General features: G+C 48.7%; 3 protein-coding genes and 1 pseudogene across 6 annotated transcripts; 3 read left to right on the forward strand and 1 right to left on the reverse strand.

Annotated features, from left to right (window-relative positions):
* The window catches only part of LOC123187061 (subtilisin-like protease SBT5.4), a 31741-nt pseudogene extending 27414 nt beyond the window's left edge, over nucleotides 1-4327 (forward strand).
* Nucleotides 4328-6432: 2105 nt separating this feature from the next.
* Nucleotides 6433-13699, forward strand: LOC123187064 (subtilisin-like protease SBT5.3). 2 transcript variants are annotated; one of them, XM_044598827.1, is made up of 16 exons: nucleotides 6433-6581; nucleotides 6666-6733; nucleotides 6809-6888; nucleotides 6984-7148; nucleotides 7955-8054; nucleotides 8818-9352; nucleotides 9686-9774; nucleotides 9939-10184; nucleotides 10273-10601; nucleotides 10684-11186; nucleotides 12269-12415; nucleotides 12505-12675; nucleotides 12792-12852; nucleotides 12964-13049; nucleotides 13151-13240; nucleotides 13368-13699. In XM_044598827.1, the coding sequence occupies exons 1-16, from the start codon at nucleotides 6483-6485 to the stop codon at nucleotides 13428-13430; spliced, it is 2832 nt and encodes a 943-aa protein (XP_044454762.1). In that variant the 5' UTR covers nucleotides 6433-6482; the 3' UTR covers nucleotides 13431-13699. The 2 variants fall into 2 exon arrangements, with proteins under 2 accessions (XP_044454762.1, XP_044454761.1); XM_044598826.1 differs by lacking the exons at nucleotides 6433-6581; nucleotides 6666-6733; nucleotides 6809-6888; ... (5 more) ...; nucleotides 10273-10601; nucleotides 10684-11186 and adding an exon at nucleotides 11964-12184.
* On the forward strand, nucleotides 13521-18864 carry LOC123187063 (uncharacterized). 3 transcript variants are annotated; one of them, XM_044598823.1, is made up of 4 exons: nucleotides 13521-13813; nucleotides 13918-14291; nucleotides 15180-18349; nucleotides 18449-18864. In XM_044598823.1, the coding sequence occupies exons 2-4, from the start codon at nucleotides 14004-14006 to the stop codon at nucleotides 18450-18452; spliced, it is 3462 nt and encodes a 1153-aa protein (XP_044454758.1). In that variant the 5' UTR covers nucleotides 13521-13813; nucleotides 13918-14003; the 3' UTR covers nucleotides 18453-18864. The 3 variants fall into 3 exon arrangements, with proteins under 3 accessions (XP_044454758.1, XP_044454760.1, XP_044454759.1); XM_044598825.1 differs by lacking the exon at nucleotides 13521-13813 and adding an exon at nucleotides 14392-14512 and having other exon boundaries at nucleotides 14100-14291; XM_044598824.1 differs by lacking the exon at nucleotides 13521-13813 and having other exon boundaries at nucleotides 14111-14512.
* A 566-nt stretch (nucleotides 18865-19430) lies between these two features.
* LOC123187065 (stress-response A/B barrel domain-containing protein HS1) lies at nucleotides 19431-20896 on the reverse strand. Its single transcript, XM_044598828.1, has 2 exons — nucleotides 20472-20896; nucleotides 19431-19862 (listed from the first exon to the last, which is right to left on the reverse strand). The coding sequence occupies exons 1-2, from the start codon at nucleotides 20630-20632 to the stop codon at nucleotides 19676-19678; spliced, it is 348 nt and encodes a 115-aa protein (XP_044454763.1). The 5' UTR covers nucleotides 20633-20896; the 3' UTR covers nucleotides 19431-19675.
* Between the last annotated feature and the right edge of the window lie 1243 nt (nucleotides 20897-22139).

Genomic DNA, 22139 nt, shown 5'->3' on the forward strand with positions numbered 1-22139 from the left:
GCGCCACACACAGCAGTGCAACGCCTAGCTCGCAGGCGCCGCACTACTGGGTGTGGCGCCTCCGTGCTAGGCGCTGCACTGCTCTGTATCTATCCAGAGAGAAACAGAAACTTGCCCAAGTTACAGAGCAGTGCAGCGCCTATCGTGGAGGCGCCGCACTCAATAGTGCGGCGCCTGGCAGCTAGGCGTTGCACATGTACTTAGTGTTTTTTTTTTGCATAACTATCAACAAGGAGAACATATGGTACATAACTAAGATGTTGTGAGCTACGTTTGGTGCATAACTAGTTCTTCACACATACTACTTCTTACAAACAAATCGACGAGGCAGAGACATAGTAGTTCACGACATAATGGTTCACATAGTAGTTCTTACAATCAAATCGACGAGGAAGAGACATAGTAGTTCACGACATAATGGTTCAGGGCACAACCAAATCGAGGAGGAGACATAATGGTTCACGACACCTAGTAGTTCACAACGACATTAAGGAGGAGACATAGTTCATGACACATAGTAGCTCTATTGCGTAGAGCAAGGCCCCTTTCCCTTCTTCTTCTTCCTCTGTTCTTCCTCTTCCTCCTCCCTTTTCCTTATGAGGTGAGCCTCCTTAACCACCCTCTCCATAAATATCTGATTCTACCTCTCTGCTTTTTCATCTGCAATTGCCCAAAGCTTCAGCGTCTTCTCTTGAAAATCCTTTAAACGCTTCTTCTGTGCCTCCTCACATTGCCTCACCAACGCTTGCTCCCTAGCCCACATCGCTTCTCTTCCTCTCTGTCTTCTCTTCCTCTCCGTCTCAAGCTCCTCTTCTTTCTTCTTCTTTAGCTTGGCTGCATCCTCCTCTCTAAGTTTCTTGGCAGCCTTCTCCCACCATCCCGCCATCTCATCTTCGCCATCCTCCTTCATCGTTGGTTTGTTGGGTTGGGAAGCCGCCATACCTACAATGAGTGAAACAAAATGGTTAGTACGGGCAATAAGAACAAATGGAAGCACATAGGAAATGACAAGAACATATGAAAAAACAAGAACATATGCAAAAACAAGAACATAGTACATTATAGTTAGTGAGGAACATACGGAAACGGTCCATCTAGGTATCCAAACATTCCTCTATAACGAACTTGCCCTTGTCCATCACCGCGGCCAAGTCCACCTCCACGAGCTCTTCCACCACCACGGCCTAGACCACCACCACGAGCTCTACCACCACCACGGCCTCTTGTAAGTCCAAGTTGCCGACCTCTTTGCTGCCTAGATCCTATTTGGCTAACGCTTGGTTGGCTACCACTTGGTTGCGTTGGCACTTGTTGGCTACCACTAGGTTGGCTACCACTTGGTTGGCTTGGCACTTGTTGGCTACCGCTAGGTTGGCCACCACTTGGTTGCCTTGGCACTTGTTGGCTACCACTTGGTTGGCTTGGCACTTGTTGGCTACCACTTGGTTGACCCCCTTGTTGGCTTGTGCTTGCATCATTTGTCTTTGACCTTTTCCGTGGTTTCGTACATTTCCTTTTGTTGTGGCCTTGCCCTTTGCACTCCCCACAACGGGATCTCTCACGAGGCTCTTCGAATTGGTCATTGCCCGCTTCGCGGCGGCCACCATGGCCCCATCCGTCCATGTCGCCTCTAAGACGCTTTGTCTTACGTCTACCTCGTTTAACAACCTTCAACTCCGGATCCGGCCATAGTTGAACTCCATGATACTCCGGCCATTGTGATTGGTCAAGGTACGGGTGAAAGCGGGGAGCCCATGTTTTCTTGACCGTCATAATTGAGAACTCCGACTCCCTCACGGTGCGTGGGTGATTGATGTCCACATTCCTAACGCGACCGGCCGTATACAAGTGTGAGCACGGGAGATGAAGCAACAATGGCCTCCTGCAAGTGCAATCACACTGTGTTAAGTTCACCTTGAAAGCCTTCCCTCCATGTTGCCGGCCATCATTTGTGGTTCCTCCTGGCTCTTTAACTTCGTACTTCCACTCTTTGTTGTCATACAATATAGCTTCTTCTGAGTCCGCCTTCCGCGATTGAAATAGCAACCATTCATCTACTTTGGGTGGGAACTTGTACTTGTACTTCCGTGGGTTCTCACCCGCTATCTGCGCATCGGTTTCCATCGAGTACTTTACAAAGTACGCATTCATCTTGTCAAATGTGTATTGAACTATGGCCTCACGGGTAATCCACGTGCACCTTTGAGCACCCTATTGAAGCATTCGGCCATATTGCTCGTCATTTGACCGTATCTCCGGCCATCTTCATCAAAAGCACGTGCCCACTTGTCCCGGTATTGAAGGTGCCTATTGAGAAAGTCTTGACCCCCGGCATCAAGCTTTTTGTGTGCGAGCAATTTGTTGTACAAAGTGACGAAGCGCTTTTCGGAGAAAGCGAGACAACAATCTTGAAGATCGTCGGCCAACTCCTTAACGCCACATGCCCTATAGAAATTCGAACAAAAGTGCCTCATGCACCATCGATGATGCAACGGAGCATGCCCGGGAATGTCAATCTCCACCGCGTTAAGAATTCCTTGATTCCGATCCGATATGACACAAATTTCCCTTTGAGGGGGTAACACCTTCGTCCTCAAAAGATAAAGAAACCACTCCCAGTTGTCATTGTTTTCCACCTCAACCAAAGCAAATGCCAATGGCAACACACGGTTATTGGCATCACTTGCTATCGCAACCAACAAGGTGCCCTTGTATTGTCCGGTCAAGAACGTGCCATCAATTGCGATGACCGGTCTGCAATGTTCGAAAGCCCTCACACATTGCTCGAACGCCCAAAAGGCACGGCCAAATACTCTAACTCTTCTTCCTTCATGAACCGTTGTTTGGTGCCCATGAGGCTCGACCACATGAACCATGCCCGGGTTTGTCGTGGCCATGGCTAGCAACAACCTAGGGATTCGGTTGTATGCTTCCTCCCATGTACCATACAACATCTTAAATGCGGCTTGCTTCGCTTTCCATGCCTTGCCGTACTTCACCTTGTAATGAAAGATGGCTTTCACAAGGTCAATGACATGTTGGACGCTCATTGTTGGAAGTGTGGATATTGAGTTGGAGAGCCTGTAAGCGATGAACTCGGACGTGAGTTGTTTGTGGTTTTGAGACACGATTTTGCCATCCACCCTCTTGCCTTGGCACATGTGAGTTGGCACACAACTCACTACATGCCAACTTGGACCCTAGCATACTAACAAAGCTAAGATTCCCCCAAACTAGCAATTGGTAAACAAACATCTCACATCTCCATTCAAATCTCTAAATCCAAACAAAACTAGGGTTCCCCCAAACTAGCAAGAAATGAACAATGTGAGAACTTTACTTGGATCAAAACAAGGGGATCGGAGAAGATTACCTTGAGGGAGGGTTTGACTTCGAAATCCACGGACAAATTCTTCGAATATGCAAGATTTAGGAGAGGATTTGAGAGGGGGAGAGAGTGGGAGAGGGGGCAAAGCTCGGGCTAGGCGCTGTGGGGGGTGGGGTGGGGGGTGGGGTGGGGGAGGGGGGCCAGCCGAGTGGTTGATAAGTCACAGTGCAGCGCCCGCGGGCTAGGCGCTGCACATTACATGTGTGGCGCCTAGCTCAGGGGCGTTGCACATTACGTGTGTGGCGCCTAGCTCGGAGGCGTCACACAGCTGGGGGCGGGCCCAGGGGCTGCCACGGTGGACTCGTGTGTGGCGCCTCCGAGCTGGGCGCTGCACAGTAGGGTGTGGCGCCGTCGTGGCGGGCGCCACACAAAAAGGTTACGGCTGTGAAATTGTTTCGCGGACAGTTCATTTTGTGATTTGATTTCGTCCACAGGTCAAAATAGTCAAATTTGCCTGCCAACTTCATCTGCTCACTGAGGCCCACCGACACCCAGGGCCTGCTCCCGGTTTCCCTCCCACTACCACTGAACACACTCTGGACTCTGCTCGCCCGTGTGTTCCGCGACACCAACTCCAACCCGTTCGAGTGCAGCCAGGGCGCCAACCACCCCGAGGATCTCAACTACCCGTCCATCTCTGTGGCCTGCCTGCCCCATTCCGGTAGCACTGCCATCGTGAAGCGCAGGGTCATGAATGTCGGCGGCAGGGCGGCATCGTACACCGCCAGCATCACGCAGCCGGCCGGGGTCACGGCCACTGTGAACCCCAGCACGCTGATCTTTGATGGTGAGAACGCAGAGGAGGAGAAACACTTCGCGGTGACACTTCAAGTCCACAACGCCGAGGAGGCTGCCGGTTACGTGTTCGGCAGTATGGAATGGTCAGATGGGAACCACCACGTCAGAAGCCCCATTGTGGACACTACCAAGTGTGTCTAGCGTCTGGAGTCGATCGTCATCAGCAATAAATTGAGGGGTTGCCTACTTCTAATAGTAGTACTACATGTTAGTAGGCTACTCAAGGAATGCGATTGACCATCGTGCCCTCTAAGACGAAGAGATAAGTTTTAATCTCCATCGCAGATCTAATTAAGGGGTGTACTGGAGCAGATCCCCATACGGCAAATGCTCATGAGTTTTCAATCTTTACAAATAATTTGGGGGCACGTCGATGCACTCTAACTTTTGCCTAAAATTTTTGTTTGTGCGATAATCCTAAACTTGTTGATAGATTGGTACGGGAATGGTTTACAAAATTACATGGCACAGCCAATGGTGAAAACACCACGGCACAACACAAGAGTATCCACAATCAACAAGTGCCAAGATGAACACGAACCTTGAAAGGAGCTCCGCCACAGAAAATTGAAACAATTAGCAAGTTGAGGAGGCATCTTGTGCCATCGATGAACAAAGATGAACCGAGACAACACCAACAGTATGAAGCTGGCCACAACACAACAGCTTCCATGAGAGGGTCTTGAGCAAGCATCAACCAGGACGGTTGAGCACACAATTGGCGGGGGCGTATGAATGGCAGAGAAGGACCAACAAATGTCGCCTTCAGGAAGGTAAACGATGTCATGGACGACATCATCAAAGGACTTTCGTCCGGAGCCCATACCGAGTGGACTGGGAATAGCTGAAGGACCACACCCCCAAGAAGGTAAGTGACACGGACATGTGCCACCGTGGTGAGCTCATCCCGTGTCAGCAAGGATTTCTCCCATAGTAAGTACCTGCTCCAACCAGTCGTCAATGCAGGAGGTCAAAGTAGCTGCAGTGATTTCAGGACGACAACAAATGCGCCACCAGCCAAGGGGAGTCGACGGGACGGTGGGCGAGTCTTGATGGAGAGAGTAGGAGTCGTAGGAGGTGATAGGGGGAGTATGCCGGGTGGGGGAGGGGGGGAAGAGGTCATTCGATCAGTTGGATCTGGGGGAGTGTATGCCGCAACACGACAACCGACAAGGTGCAATGTGGGGGTGTGGGTTGGGAGGAGGCGAGCAGGTGGGGTTGTGATGAAGCCACGTACTAGAGCCACCAACGCAGTGGGGATGGGCGGATGTGAGCTAAGGAGGATGGCGAGCGTAGATGAGTGTTAGTGAAGTGAGGAGCTGCGGCCCGTGGAGCAGATCGGGATGGCGACCATAGCGCGCTAGCCATGATGGTGACCACACATGGAGGATTTGGGTGCGGGAGGCGCTGCTGGTCGGAGTCGATGGAGGGAAGGCGGGGAGGACACGAGCTGGAGTACTGAGGTGGAGTCGCCCGCGCGCCGCCAGAGAGGAGCACGAGCGTGGAGCACGCACCCGTGTGGCCCGGCAGAGAGCCTACACCAGGATAGTTGCGAGCGGCAGGCCACTGGGCGGGGCACGCCGGCCTGCAGAGGGGTGGCGGCAGAGGGGGAAAGATCCATTTGAACAATGAGATGACCGAAATTGGAACCCAGAGTTCCACATTTTTTTTCTTGAATGAAAAGGATGACTCCCCCGATTTCATTAACGAAAGAGCAATGCTACATCTACGTAAAAGTTCCTACGTAAGTTACGAAGAAGCTGACTTGGTCTGTTTTGGTTGGAGGAAAGAAAAAGCCCAGGCCCACCCGCTGAAATCAGGGGGGGCATGATTGGTTGGTTAAGGAAAATCACGTAACATTACGTTAAAGCTTTCGTAGGTCTAGTATTATTGTTAACGAAAAGCTACAACAAAAACATCACATCACAAAAGTTTCATACCCTAGTGCCTTTGGATCCACCAAACACAATTAGTTGGCGCATTTTTGTATTTCGGCTTGCCATGCCGCATGAGCCTCTGCAGGAAGAATGCATGCGGCGCCAGAACCGGCGGACCCATGTGGTGCAACTGCATGCCGCATGCGTTGCTATCCTCGTGGCTCTCGCGCTCGCGGAGAAGAGAAGCGAAAGATCCGGCCTCATGCAGCGCCGATCTCCTCCAGTTGACTTGTTGGGGAGCGCGCACGTCCTAGACCTGATCTCTATCGATGGATCTGTATAAATTCCATGGCAGATAAGACAGCGGTGCACAAACCCAACCCCAGCTAGCAGCTGAGGACCATCGGCCGGCGAGGCGAATGAAGATGGGGAGAGGAGCCGGCCGCGTCATGCCGCTCGCCCTGGCGCTCCTCCTCGCGCTGCACCTGCACGCCACGCCGGCGTCGGCTGCCCGCAAGGTATGCAATGCAGCCCTCCCGCATGCACTCTCCATTCCCATCTTGCTACCACTTTCTCTGTCGTGATTTCTTGCACGCACGCAGTCTTACCTGGTGATCTTCGATGGGCCGCCGCCCTCTCCGACTGGTCTGGCCGCTGCACTCGGCGGCACGTACGTAAGCTCCTTCTCGTGCACAAGATTAATTAAGCTCAGACCCCTAATTAACTTCCTAAACATTGCATGCAGGGTCGACCTGATCTACTCCTTCGGCGGCATCAACGGGCTCGGGATCCAGATCGACAGCCTTCTCGTACCAGTCCTCAAACGTAAGCCCTAGGCTCGATCGTGCCATGCATGTTTACACCACTACTCTGGCTAGCTACTTACAGTAAGACGGTCATTTTCTCCTGGGTGGGTGCAGTGCTCAGCGGGGTGGTGGCCGTGATCGAGGACAAGCTTTACGCGGTCCAGACAACGCGCTCGTGGGAGTTCCTAGGGCTTCAGAATTCTAACGGCGAGGCGCACGACGTGTGGAAGAACATTGGCAAGTTCGGCGAGGGGGTCATCATTGCCAACGTCGACACGGGTACGACAAATATATCTCGCCCTCCTATTCTACATGCATACGCATCAAGTCTCAGTCGATGCTATATTTGTGAGATTTTACACGAATTAAGATCCGTGTAAATTTTTCTTTTTAGTTTTTTTTTTTGCATGTTATGTCACTTGACTTAGACTTGGTTAAGTCTTAGTCGACTAATACCAAGCCACACCCCATATCTTCAATTTTCTGGTTTGGCTATTTATGTTCATGAAATAACTATTTGTAAGTTGATACCGGTGGTCAATAACCATCAGGACTGATAACTAAAATCCGTCATGCAGCCGTAAAATAAGAAATGCATTGTTAGACGACTATGAATAAATAAACCTCTCCATGCTTGGGGAAAACCCCTTTTAATAGAAAAAAAAAGATGACTGTGATTATGAATCAAGTAAAGATACAGTCGCTTCCTTAGTTTACAGACATCGTGTGAGTGCATGTGGTTTCGCTTTGACCCGGCTGCAGGGATTCTGATAATGATTCACCACCCCACGACTCTTAATTACCCGTTGACGTGCATTAAAAAGCTGCTGCATGCTCCACGATAATATTTGAATAGTACCATGCAGAATCAAACCTCCTGGCACCGCCACGATATGCTCCCAAATCCCAAACACAATCAAACCACGGTACACCGACACAGTAACATGCATGCAAAACTGGGCATCGAGTCAACTCAAGTTTCACAAAGAGATCGACTCGTACACATGAAAATTGCACTGTTACTTAGGACTAACATCACTTCTGACCTGATGCTCATGTGTTTTTTTTCGCACGCATATACGCAGGTGTATCGCCGATATCTGCAAGCTTCAGGGACGACGGCACGTTGCCCAAACCGGCGAACTGGATCGGTGGATGCCAACCAGGCTACTCCGGCTGCAACAAGTAATTACCACCAATATCCATCGAACACACATCTCCCCCCGCCCATATTTATATAGCACCCAGCTGATATTTTGAGGTTTCTAACTTTGATCAACGGAACCTGAATTATGTATCACAAAATTTATACTCCCTCTGTAAAGAAATATGTTAGAATAAATCCGAGGCCACCGTCGACCATTCGAGGACCAAGCAATCACACGAGCACGACACCGAGATTTGTTAACGAGGTTCACCGATATGGCTACATCTCCGGGGCCTGACTATGGGCGCTCCTTCCCATGACACCGCTATAATACCGCACCCGGTCGCCCTGGACACCGGCACATGCCGCCGGCTTCCCCTGCGTTCCGGTGCTATTATGTTGGCATAGGTTACATCGTGTGTCTACCCCCGCTATATATGAGAGGCTTAGGATACAAGTGTCCTACTAGTATACGACTCCATATCCTATCTAAACACAATACAACTACAAGTCCAACTGTAACCTACCTTGTACACTATAGTCGACACAACTCTAACAAAATATAAGGGCGTCTAGGAGGGAGTAGCATGCAATTCATAGTGAAAATATAGTTTCAAACGGTATAAATTATTATTTTGACTTTGACGGCATATAACTAGCGGCTATATTACTGGTCAAATGGATGGTCGAAGATTAATCGTGAATGAAAAAGAAAATAGAGACGATGTGAATAGCTAGCTAGCTTTAATTTGCAGGAAAAAGAAAAACGTAGCATCCCACTGACACTGTGCACGCATGCAGCAAGTTGATCGGCGCGAGGGTTTTCAACGAGGGCATCAAGGCAATGAGCGAGCAGAACGGCGAGCAGGTGAACGAGACCGAGGTGAACTCGCCATGGGACTACGAGGGGCACGGCACGCACACGCTGTCCACGGCCGGCGGCGGCTTCGTGCCAAATGTTGGCGCCTTGGGCCACGGGACGGGCACGGCCAAGGGCGGCTCGCCGCGGGCGCACGTGGCCTCATACAAGGCGTGCTTCAAGGAAGGGTGCTCTGGCCTGGACATCCTCAGGGCCATACTCACGGCGGTGGAGGACGGCGTGCATGTGCTCTCGCTCTCCGTCGGCTCCCCCGCCTCCGACTATATCACCGACACCATTGCGATAGGCACGGCCTATGCAGTGACCCAGTTGGTCGTCGTCGTCGCGGCAGGCGGCAACGTTGGCCCCACGGCAGGCTCGATCAGCAATGTGGCTCCGTGGATGCTCACCGTGGGCGCGAGCACCATGGACAGAATCTTCCCAGCCGATGTCGTCATTGGTGCCAAGACTATCACGGTAATTAACTTGCTTTTCCATGATGTGATAACAAAAACCTATATGTATCTGTACCTCCTTTTTGGTTCGAAAGTCCCAAGTGTATCCCCAGGTCAAATAATTTAGTGAATGTAACATGAGTTTATATAAAAAGAAAAGAGTTTATATCACAAAAACTGTACGTACCATTGAAAACTTCAAATGTTATATTTTCTACTGATGTAACTTTCATGATATACAATTTGCATTACATTGATTGAATTTGGCTATCTATAAGGATGCATGTAGGCCTTTTAAACCGAAAAGGAGGGAGTATGAATTGAAAGTTGATGCCCGAAATTAATTAATTTGCAGGGACAAAGTCTAACAGGCAGCACCGACCAGCCATGTGCGATGATCAGCGGGGAGAAGGCCAATGCCGCAGGCCAATCTGCAGCCAACTCGTAAGATCATTTATCTAGAAAGTCAACTCCTAAGATCTCGTAGGGATATTAGCTTTACAAAAATCAACTATCAAGCCATTTCTAGTACCACCAATCTGTTGGTAAGATGTTATTATTTTTTTGCGGGTAAATTGTTGGTAAGATGCGACGCATGTTGCTTGCAGGTCGTTGTGCATGCCCGGCTCCCTGGACCCTGCCAAGGTGAGCGGGAAGATAGTGGTGTGCACCAGAGGATCCAACGGCCGAGTGGCCAAGGGGGAGGTGGTGAAGGACGCCGGCGGCGTCGGCATGGTCCTCTGCAACGGCGCCGCCAGCGGGGACGACGTCAGCGCCGACCCGCACATCATCCCGGCGGCTCATTGCTCATACTCCCAGTGCATAGACATCTTCAACTACCTCCAGTCTGATGCGTAAGCTGATCAATGTCATCCTTAATTGGTTTCATATATAATCGTACATCTTGTTTACTTCATTAATGGTGATCACTCCTTTGAGCAGATCACCGGTGGGTCAGATCAAGACGAGGGACGCAGAAGTGGGTGTGAAGCCATCGCCGGTGATGGCAGCCTTCTCATCCCGTGGGCCCAACACCATCACCACTCAGATCCTCAAGCCTGACATCATCGCGCCAGGCGTGAACGTGATCGCCGCGTACAGCCAGGAGGTCTCGCCGACGGGCCTGGCTTCCGACAGCCGTCGTGTCGTCTACATGGTAGAGTCGGGCACCTCCATGTCGTGTCCGCACGTGGCGGGCATCGCAGGCCTGCTCAGAGCGAAGTACCCGAAATGGAACCCTAACATGGTCTATTCCGCCATCATGACCACCGGTACACAATTCCGCTAACATCATGAGCTAATTTCTCACCGCACAAAATCCCATGTGCGTAAGAAATAACTGTTTTTGTACAGCCAACAGGGGAGGCAACGACGGTGTCGGGATCCGGGACGAGACTGGCAGTGCCGCCACGCCGTTCAGCTACGGCTCCGGCCACGTGAACCCGGTGAGGGCCCTGGACCCGGGCCTGGTGTACGACACCACGACGCGTGACTACCTCAACTTCATCTGCTCCCTGAGGCCCACCAACACCCAGGGCCTCCTCCCGGTCTCACTCCCACCCCCGCTCGACATACTCTGGACCCTGCTCATCCGCGTGTTCCGCGGCACCGACTCCGACCCGTTCAAGTGCAGCAAGGACGACAACCACCCCGAGGACCTCAACTACCCGTCCATCTCCGCGCCATGCCTGCCCTCCTCCGGCAGCTTCACCGTGAAGCGTAGGGTGAGGAACGTGGGCGGCGGGGCGGCGTCGTACACCGTCAGCATCACGCAGCCGGCCGGGGTGACGGTCACTGTGAACCCCAGCACGGTGAGCTTTGACGGTAAGAATCCAAAGGAGGAGAAACATTTCAAGGTGACGTTTCAAGTCGACAACCCCGTCGAGGCTGCCAACTACGTGTTCGGCGGCATCGAGTGGTCGGACGGGAAGCATCACGTGTGGAGCCCCATCGTGGCCACCACCAAGTGCGGCTAGCGTTTGGAGTCGATCGGTACAAGTAATAAATTGAGGGGTCACCCATTTAACACATGCACATCACATGTTTGTATCATTGCATGCTACTCAGGTTATGTGGTTGACAAAACACAGAGTGCAGTAGAAATATGGCACAAGCAACCATGTTTCGCTAATACAAAGATATATAAATGCTTGTGAGAGTTCAAGCTCTCATTTATTTTGGGGGAACTTAACGCGCCATATATCTTGCCTAAGTTTTGTGTTTGTGGAAGTGGGGCGGGGTGTGTGTTGAAAAGAGCAGAAGAAAAAAAAATTGAAAGTTCTAAATATGTATAGGTTTAAAATCTCAAAAGTCCAAATGTTTTTTCTTGCGGGAAAATCAAAAGTTGAAAAATCTTGGAAATTTAAAACTTGAAGCTTTGAAGGTTGGAATTTTTTTCAAAACGTGCAATAGGGTGAATGTCCTCTGAATTTGCCGAAAGTTTGAAAACTTGAAATTTTCAATGCGGATTGAACGATGGGACGATGTCAATGTCGTTCTTCCATGACGTTGGCCAAATAGAGATTTCGTTTAAGTTCACCTTTTTTTTATAAAAAACAGAAAAAAAAAGACAGTGGGTGGGCCGGCCCACTGGGCCAAGTCTAGATTGAACGGTGTACTCGAGTGGTGTGATCTTATCATCAGCATCCCACTCACTCCATCGTACGGTGCACTCCATCGTCGAAGGGATAACGTCCATTCCATCCTCGCGCGCGCGGCTCCGGCCATGGCTTCCACCTCCTCCTCCCTCGGCGCCATCCTCCAGCGCTTCCCGCTCCTGGCGCCCCGCCCCGCCTCCCGCCGCGCGCCCACCACCCGCCGCGCCGTCGCCAACAAGATCTCCTGCATCGGATGGGTACGTGCCAAGCCTCTCCATCTCTCGGCTCAGCTGGCTGTCCGGTGCTGACTGACTGACTGACGCGCTCGGTTTGGGACGCAGGACCCGGAGGGCATCCTGGCGCCGCCGCAGCCGGGCCACATCTCGCGCCTCGAGTTCCGGCGCCGCCTCGACAGCGACGCCGACGCGCGCGCCGCCTTCGACCTCCAGGTCAAGGAGGAGCAGGAGCGCCGCCGCAAGGAGCGCGAGGTACGGTAATTCATTCATCAATTGCCATTCCGTGGCCGGCCTGAGCTGACAGCTGACGGGATGACACTGGCATGGCCGCGTGAGTGCAGGCGCGGGTGATACCTGAGACGGACGCCGGGCTGGTGGAGTTCTTCCTGGACACGGACGCGCGGGAGATCGAGATCGAGATCGGCAGGCTCCGCCCCAGGCTCAACAAGGGCTTCTTCGACCACATCCAGCGGGAGATCGCGCAGATCAAGTTCGCGGTCACCAGGACAGCGGTCTGCACCAACTGTTTTGCACACATTTCAACCTGAGTTCTCTGCTCTGTGTGGTAAAATTTGTTCCAATTGATCAATTCCAGCCTGATTTTGATTTCTTCCGTGTGCGCGCGCAGGCAAATGAAGACAGGCTGATCGAGCTGGAGGCGATGCAGAAGGTCATCGGGGAGGGAGTCGGTCAGTGAACAAAATCTTAGCCCCATCAAACTCGCTGAATAATCCAAGCTAGCTTGATGACTTCTGTCTGTGTATCTGTATCTGTAACTGCTGTCCTTGCTGATGGCGCAGAGGCCTACGACAAGCTGCAAAACGACCTGGTGACGGCCAAGGAGCGGCTCACCAACATCCTGCAATCCAAAGACAGGAAGAAAACTGTAAGACCTGAAACAACAAGGGCTAAAAAAATGCTGTCACTTATCTGGGAGTATGTATGAACCTGCTGTGTTTTTTGTAATTGTGAATTGTCGTTGCGCAGCTGCTCGACATGGTCGAACGGAACGAGCTCAACATGTCCATATTGACGCTTCTTGATGAGAACATAGCGAGTGCCAAGACGAGTAACCAGGTGATGTGCTGCCCCTGGCCTCTATAAGGAAGGAGAACCGAATAGATTAGCAATGCTTTGGATCTTTGGTCTGTGTTTCTGTTGCTACTATTTATTCTGAACTTGTGTGTTTGTATTTGCTTTTCAGGAGGAGGCTGTGGCTTTCATGGAGGATGTGCGCTCATCTATGCTGAAATACATAACAGTATAAATTTTGCCTACATATGGCGTGACCAGTTATCTGTGGCATTGGAGTCGACTCCCTTCAGCACATAGTTGTTCGAATAAATTCGAAGGAGCTGTAATTCAGAAGGCTATCTTGTGTGCTATAATTTTGTTTCGGTTGTATTTAGTTGTTTTGTTTCATATATGTTCCAATTGTCAATAGCTTTACTGGCAAAGAGAGATTCTACAATCATATATACATGTACGGCTGTACCACAAACAAACACAACAAGACTATCATCTGTTCTCCTGGTCGGTTAACTGGTTTAGGAATGTATGATTTGCTAGTGATTTCTTACAGTAAATCTGTAACAATTTGTAACAATTAGAGACAGTACCTATGTTTGAGAATGATCTGCAGAAAAGGAGGTACACCACATTTTCTTACTGATGAAGTACATATAATCCATGTCCATAGTGATTAAAGTTAGACACACGCCCCTGATGCTTGAACGAAACGGGAAAAAATGCAGATTCTGCCGTCTAAAGAGAAAAAGAAAAGCAAGAAAAAGAAGAAAAGAACAAAAAGACAAGAGATATCACAAAGAGGATCAACAGCATGGCATTGTCTACCGGTGCAAGCAAGGAAGCAATGCTTTGTAAACAACAAAAGCAACATGATGCCAAAAGCCAGTACCTTCACCGCAACACCCGTCCTGCCGAAACGTATGGCTGCTCCATCTCTCACTGCATTCTGAGGAGCTCCATGACATGGAACTGTGAAGTTTCATTTTGTCTTAACCAAGATGATCGAGTGATATATCGCCGCCCGCGACTGGATTTCTTGGGGACATCATTTCTTATCCCTGCAAGTGTTCTTCCCTATTTCTTGGAGACAGCTTCAGAGGTACCACAATTGCACATACTACATTTTAATCCATGTTTTCTCATTGGTTTTCGCAGCTTCAGATCAGGATTCAGGAGATCCGGCCTCCTTACTTTTACAGGGAGTGCAGAGATCTACAGCTAATGGGTTGGGCATATTTGTTTCTCATGACTTTCCGTCCCTCCTGGGAGTGATTTTCTCTCAAGTTCAATATGTCTTGGGAACCTAGATCGCACCACCTGGTTAGTTCCTCTTCTCGTTGGTGAGATCGCAAAGTAGTTAGTTGTTAATACACGTCTGCGAGCTTGAAACCCAGTCTTGTTGGCATGTGCATCATTTGCACCCGTCATAATCATCATTTACAGCCCCACCAAAAGAAACAAGTTACACTAATTAATCAGATGATTATAAATTTATAATATACTAGTGTAGCTTGGGGCCTGTGCAGAAGCCTCCCCAGATTTCTACTGTGGATAAAGCAAATTCTACAAAGTATGCCGATTGAGAATGGTGTAATTTGGTCGCTTAGTGATGCAGTCATTTCAAAAGACCGGTAGTTCTGGTGTGATAAGCTAGTAACTAACAGAAATACAGCTGGTGCCAGGCCAATGAACCCTTCTAGCTTTACGCGGCCACAAAAGAAAAGCAGATAGATACAGTAGGCAATCACACGATCATAAATTTATCAATTGAGTGCGTAGGCAGTAGCTGCATGCATTGCAAATTTATAAATTGGCATAAGGAGTTCAACATGTCTGGAAGACCTAGGATCAGACTGATGATTTTGATGGCACCACTTGTGGCGTTAGTTTATTCATATGCAACTAGCTAGTACAACCTAGAGTACCAAACTACTGATATAAGCATGTATTGTGGAGGTCATATATAACAGCCATTTTATTACTGCAGATAGCAAAGGATCTTGACGACGCCGTCAAACAATTGATTGATCTTTTGTGTGAATGCGACCGTACTACACGAGGCAAAGCTAAAGCATTTTGCTTTGGTGGCTGGGATGCTGAGGGTCTGGGAGCATCTGCTGTTCTTAGAGCTACAGCAGAAGCCTTAAAATCCACAAGTGATCCTGACATGAAAAGGCATATTGGCAGAATTATCCATGTGGATTGCTCCCTATGGAAAAATACAAGGGCCATGCAGAGGGCAATCGCGGAGGAGTTGAACCTTCAGCATGTAATGGCACTATTTGATGAGCAGGATGAAGAAGATTATTTTAGAGGGGTAGATGAGAGCTCTAGGGAAGTGATAGCAAGCATCGGAAGAGTGATCTATGAATCTCTAATGTATGAAAAGTTTCTGCTGATTTTCCATTATGGGGGAGATGAAGATATTGATCTGGCAGAGTGTGGCATTTCTGAAGTTGGTCCGTTTGGTAAAGGTAAATTGCTGTGGACCAATCATGGAAGATTTCCCTACTCAGTGAGAGGATTTCATAAGTTGATGTCCATTTCTACTTACATTGACATGACCATCTACTCTGGCCCTCAAGATATGGTCTCCAACTCCATCTCTATCAAAAATAGTAGTCACCCGGTGTGTGCTTTCTTTCACAAACAAGCAGCTGCAGTGATTGATCACACCGGCATGGATGGCATCAACCCGACAACAGTTCTAGATTGCTTATTATACTCAACGTTCCTGACACAACAATCACATCAAAACCGAGCTATCGGTGTCGACTATGGTTGGGATACTCACGCTTGCAACTACTGGATTTGTGATGGAATCCTTCAAGGGGACAGAGCTTGGGAGATTGGCAATGCATTATATGGAGTGATATCACGGTTAGGCTATTCTTCAGCGGCAACAGGACCATTTGCAGAGTATTTGAATCGGCGAGAAAACCCCTATAATGGCTGGTATTCAGTTACCTCAAACAAACAAACTGCACATGACATGTGTTATGTACCCAATAGCGCATCATCATATTTCCTAACTTATAAGGGACATGATCCAATTTATCTACGTTATGATTTTTTTCACCTAGCTACCAATCTCCGTGTGCTAAAACTCAGCAAGTGCAGCTTTGATTTTGCATATCCTCCTTTTCGGTGTTGCCACAACTTGAGATTCCTTTGGCTTGATCACTGCACAAACACAAGGAAGGGGTATGGCAGAGGATCAATTTTTCCCAACCTGTTGGTGTTTGACTTGCGTTTCACAGAATATGTTTTATTTCCAAAGATGATTGAACTGATGACAGATCTCAGGGAGATAAATACAAAGGGAGTCTCATGGAAGACTATCAGTCATGCATGGAAAAGGCTACAGAAACTTCACAAGCTCCGAGTAACCGAATCTTCAGATGTCATCACAGTGGACAGTTTCTCTTCCATAGATATGATGGATCTGCAGCTCCTTGATTTGTCCGGCAACACTCGCATGGAATCATTACCTGAATTGTCATCAGCAATAAGTTTGAAGATGCTTGTTCTTGATGGTTGTTCCAGCTTGGAGCATATTGTACTCCAAGGAGCTCTTCCACTGCTTGAGAGTTTCAGCTTTGATGGTTTTGGCCCAGCTGACAACTGGACACATTCCATAGATCTGCCACAAAGGGAATTACGACTCAAGTCTCCGGTAGCTCTAGATGAGAAGAAAGCCAAGGTGGTCTCACAACAAAGGAATAAAGGGAAAGAAAAGGCCAAGGTGGCCTCCCAAAAAGAAGAAGAAACAGCCAAGGTGGCCTCGCAGAAAAAGGAATTAAAAGCCAAGGTGACCAAGATCTCCCTAGAGGGTTGTGTTCGATTGCATAAAATATTCTTGCGTGCATTGCCCAATTTGAAGGAACTGGACCTCTCTAGTACATCCATTAAAGTGCTCAACCTCAAGGCAATGGGTGTTCCAGGCCTCAGGAAGCTATTCCTATTGGGTTGTCAGCAACTTCGTGCCCTGATCTGGGACGGATACCCTAGATTGCAAGTGCTACATGTAGACACACGGGGAACCACAAGATCAATGCGGGGTTGTGGAGAACACGGATCCTTTGACTTTAAGGCATGTGTTGCCTTTACAGATGGAAGGTTCATAGGGCCAGCCATACAAGGCATAAAAAACCAAATTTACCCTAACTCCTCCAGGGTACACCTCCTTATCACTTGTATGGATCATAGCCAAGCCAGCATCACGAATAGTGTTGAGGAGGTTTGCCCTAGCCAAGAAACCAATTTGGTTCCAACAGGGAAATTGTCTCTTTATAATGATATTGCCCTTGTCAAGGATGTCAAATGCTTGTCCTTGTTATGGGACCGTCGACAGCTTCAACCTTTGGACAAGCACATCGAGATTGGCGAAGGAAGCTACAACTTTGAGAGTATAGATGACAATGGACATTTCAGGGATTTTGTTTTGACATTTGTTCAATCGTTGCATGTGCATGACAATTCATCCATCACTGCTATTCCCCCAAAGCGTGGAGGGATCTGGCGCGGCCTAGAATGGTGTCATGTGGATAGGTGCCCCAAGCTCCACATTCTTTTTAAATGTTGGAGGGCACAAATGAACTTTGAACACATAAGGGCATTCTCAGCTTCTGATCTCCCGATGGCCTATTGCATCTGGGGTAGAGGCATTAATACTCAAAGCAGTAGTCGTTGTTTCAAACAACTGCAGCACATATACCTGCACAACTGCCCTCGGCTGGTGTTCGTCCTCCCCATTTCCTTCATCTTGCATAGCTTGGAGACCCTCCAGATTGCGTACTGCAGTAACCTTCGACATGTTTTCCCATTGGACAAATGGTGCCCTCAAGAAATCGCATCTAGTGTCAAATTCGAGAATCTGAAGCACATCAAGCTATACCATCTTCATAGCCTGGAGCAGGTTTGCGAGGCCAAACTGACCGCACCAGCATTACAGACGATCAGTCTCAGGGATTGCTGGGGCCTGAGGCGTCTACCGGCTGTAGCACATGAAGGTCCTAAGCCGGTGGTGGACTGTGAGAAGGACTGGTGGGATAAGCTCATGTGGGACGGCATCGATGTTGGCCATTACCCGTCGCTCTTCGAAATACGCCACTCAGCTCACTACAAGAAGACCATCCCAAGGGGCTCCCTTCTAAGGTTTGTTGCAGATTGTTGTTCTTACTAGCTAGACAGATCGAGAAAGTGTCAAAATAGTTCTTAGTAATTGCTTTTGATTCTGTTTCTTTATTTTTTCAGATAATCTGTTATGGTACTAGGCGTGTGGTTCACCAATACAAGGGAGGTCGGCCTGCGGGAAGCATTTATCGCTGTTACCTGTTCTCTTCTCACCACTCCTTGAGCCCTTACCAGCTGCGCATGTGTGTTTGAACTTTGAAGTGTGTTTGTGCTGCTACATGCGTCATGAATGAACGGTATGTTTTTACCAAGGTGTGTTAGCTTGGCTTTGTGCGTTAAGCAAGCACTATAGTGCTAGCTTGTGTGTGGAGTATGTTGGTTTGATGTCTGCTTGTAATAAGAGGGTGTGCACACCTTTGTGCATCAACACTGTGGTGTGCGTGAACCGTAAATTCAGCGAGTGTTTGGTTGATGAGATGACATATATGATTGTGATGAGTGGCCGGGTGATCTGACGGTATTTTCATCTGCTAATAGTGTTCTATCATCTAAATGCATATATATTTTTTCCGCCGGAGTTTCTCTAGCAGATGTACATCTATCTCAGGTGGTGAAACAATTATCTGTTTCCTATAAACAGAGTATACCCTATTTTCAGCGTTCTTGCTATCACCAGAGTGCTTCTAATGAGAGCAATGAGTAACTAGTACCTTAGTCCAAGAAGACAAGAACTAACAAAACAGTTTGATAAACATTATATGCATGATTCATAGTGTATTCCAGCGGCAATTCACCAGAGGAAATGAAGATGCCGGTGATTTCATGACCTAGTTGAAATCACGCGAAAAGCAGAGCAGCTCCTTGTTTTGAACAAGCAATAGCAAAGCAGTGCAGTTCCCTCTGCCTAGGGAACATTTATGGTTCTCCGTTCGACCACGACAACAGCCATGGGCGCACACCCTCCAGCACAACAAGTAAATCTGTTTTTAGAAAGAAGAAAAAACTAATTAATTGCTTGATAAGTTTTAAGCAAGCAAAGCAATAGAACATGCTTATGCCAAATTTGTAACCAAAGTTGCGCCACAAAATGCAATACTATCCAGATACGAAACTGCCTCACATACGATCAATTTATCATACAGATTATTAAGTGCTACAAAATGTCAGAACACAGTTGCACCAAATCCAGCCTTCATTCTCAACAGATACAACAGGCCGAACAGATTTATTTAGCACAAGGTACATAGCTTGTGAATGCCAGATGAAATTCGAACACAAACACACAGAAGCAACACCAATAAGGCAGGCGGCAACAGAAGCTCTGAGTGTCTCACTTGGCCGAAACCATTAGTTGCCAGCTGTGGGTTTGAAGTCGATTATGAGGACTTTCTCCGTTGAACCCAAGAAATCAGTTGCAAACTCGACGTGCGCTGGGTGGTAAACGTACTCCTTGACTCCCTCTGTGCTTTCAAAAGTGGACTCGAAGACGTGTGTGAATCCCTGATGCATGTTCTCTATGCTCACATCGGTTCCCCTGCATGCCAAAGAAAGAACACAACATTGATGATTCAGCTTTGCAAAAATGAGAAGAAGCTGAAAGCTCGTGAATGTCCGACAGGGTGTGATAGCTTGGTTTCAAGGTTGGTTTCGACAAACGGGCACATTTGAGGGCATAATGTAAACTGGCAGACACGAGTTGGTGTGCCATTGTGAGGGGAAGCTTTGATTGATTCTTGTTGCGAATGAATAAGTTATTGGCATGCCAACTCGATATCACCGGCAAAATACATCATAAATCAAACCACATGAGGCTAAATGTTCAAGATGTCCTGTCAAGATATATATTTGTAACATGAGAGATGCTTCAGTAGTTTGCAGATGCTGGATCAGCTTTACTTGTTAGTTTGACTACACTGGTTTCCCTGCTGGATCCAAGAGAAACAGCTGGTTTACAACTTGAATCCGTCATTCTAAAGCAATCACATGGCTTCCAAGCCAGCGCCCGGGCAGGCATTTCGTCGAGCACCTGCCGGGCGCAACCCGAGCAGCTACAGCAAGAGCTCAGCAGGGGACGGCAGAGGCAGGAGGTCCAAGGATCGACAGGGGGTTGGTGGTGAACTGGTGATGAGATCAGGTACCGTACCAGTGGAAGGCCTTCATGGAGGGGACCTTGTCGACGAGGCCGGCGTAGCCGCGGATGAGCCCTTCCAGCCGCTCCGGGGTCACGTCCTCCTTGAACTGCACGATGACGAGGTGCTTCACCACGCCGCCGCCGCCGCTCCCCGCACCCGCCGCCGCAGCCATCGTCGCTCCCGGCTTGTTTCTGCTGCTGGCCGCCTCTGCACGGTGCTTGCTTGTTTGCTCGGCGGTGGCGTAGTTTCTTGGTGAGCTTCTTTCTTGTCCGGCCACCGCTTTATACAGGCAGTTTGGCCTGGAGCGGATGGTTTGACTGCCTAGAGTGTATTATTTCACCCAAGTGGAAGTGGTGAGCGGATCTGGGATTCGTTCTGGGGTTGGTGGCGACGGAGAAGAAAGGAACAAGATCAGTGGCGGATCATCATCGATCGTGGCATCATGGCATGGGCACCACTCGCGACCCACGAGTGAGTGTGAACAACAATTATTTTTCCGGGATAAGGACTGTGAGGGGATCCGATCGCTGGTTCACCTCTGCTGCAGTGATACAGTTCGCTGACATTGTTACAGTAAAGTTGTCACAAACTGATACTTGTTGACATGCTTTATAACTAAAGTTGTCATCCTGAATAACTAAAATGCCATGACGGAATTGCTTCGTGGCACACATGTGGCACTTATCAGGGTCTCCTTTTTTAATGTAATAAATCAGTTTGCTGAATTTGTTGGTAGCCTCCTACCGTAAACATGTAAATGGGCAAAACAAAAAAATACTTGTACTACAGCGGAGTCGTACCCGCTCTTTCCTCGTCGACGCCAAGGAAGCCGCGATGGACGCCTTCTTCTCTGCGTTGTGTTGGGGTCCTCGATCAAGCCTGTTTGGCGTCTTGACCTCATCAGCTTGTACGAGGGGCTCACCGGGCTGCGCGTGATCGCCTCGACGCCCCTTCCCCCCTTCTAACGAGGAACTCTAGGATTCTTTCATTGTCGTGTGGATTGGGAGCTTCCCCGGCATTGACGTCTTCGTTCAAGCCTTCTACTGCGCCTTCAAGCACCTTCCGCCCCATCTCACTCCAAGAAGCTAGTGTCAAGGATCTCACAAAAAGGGTTGACGAACAGGTTGTAGCCGGAAAGTCACGACTCTCATTAACCTAGACTAGAACAACTTCATCAGATGGAGTTTTTTTTTAGAAAAGGAGGATGACCCCCGGCCTCTGCATCTGGGAGATGCATACGGTCACTTTATTGATTATTCTCGAAATATTTACAACAATATGCATGAATCATGTTCTTAAGCTCGATTTCGAGAAAGCATATGACAAGGTGAATTGGGATTTTCTGTTGGAATGTCTAGAGATGAGAGGGTTCGGTACCACTTGGTGTAAGTGGATCAAAAGTGTCCTGACTGGTGGCACTGTCAGTGTTAAGTTGAATAATGTCATGGGACCTTATTTCAAAAGCTTTAAGGGGGTCAGACAAGGAGATCATGTGTCACCATTCCTATTCAACATAGCGGTCGAGTGCTTGTCTGAGATGGTGTTATTAGCGCAAAAAAATAATCTAATTGCTGGGCTGGCGCCAGATCTTATTGAAAATGGTGTGGCCATTCTGCAATATGCAGATGATACGGTCTTGTGTATTGATCATGACCTAGATAAGGCAGTAAATATGAAAT

Source organism: Triticum aestivum, chromosome 2A, assembly GCF_018294505.1.
Source record: "Triticum aestivum cultivar Chinese Spring chromosome 2A, IWGSC CS RefSeq v2.1, whole genome shotgun sequence".
Taxonomy (NCBI): domain Eukaryota; kingdom Viridiplantae; phylum Streptophyta; class Magnoliopsida; order Poales; family Poaceae; genus Triticum; species Triticum aestivum.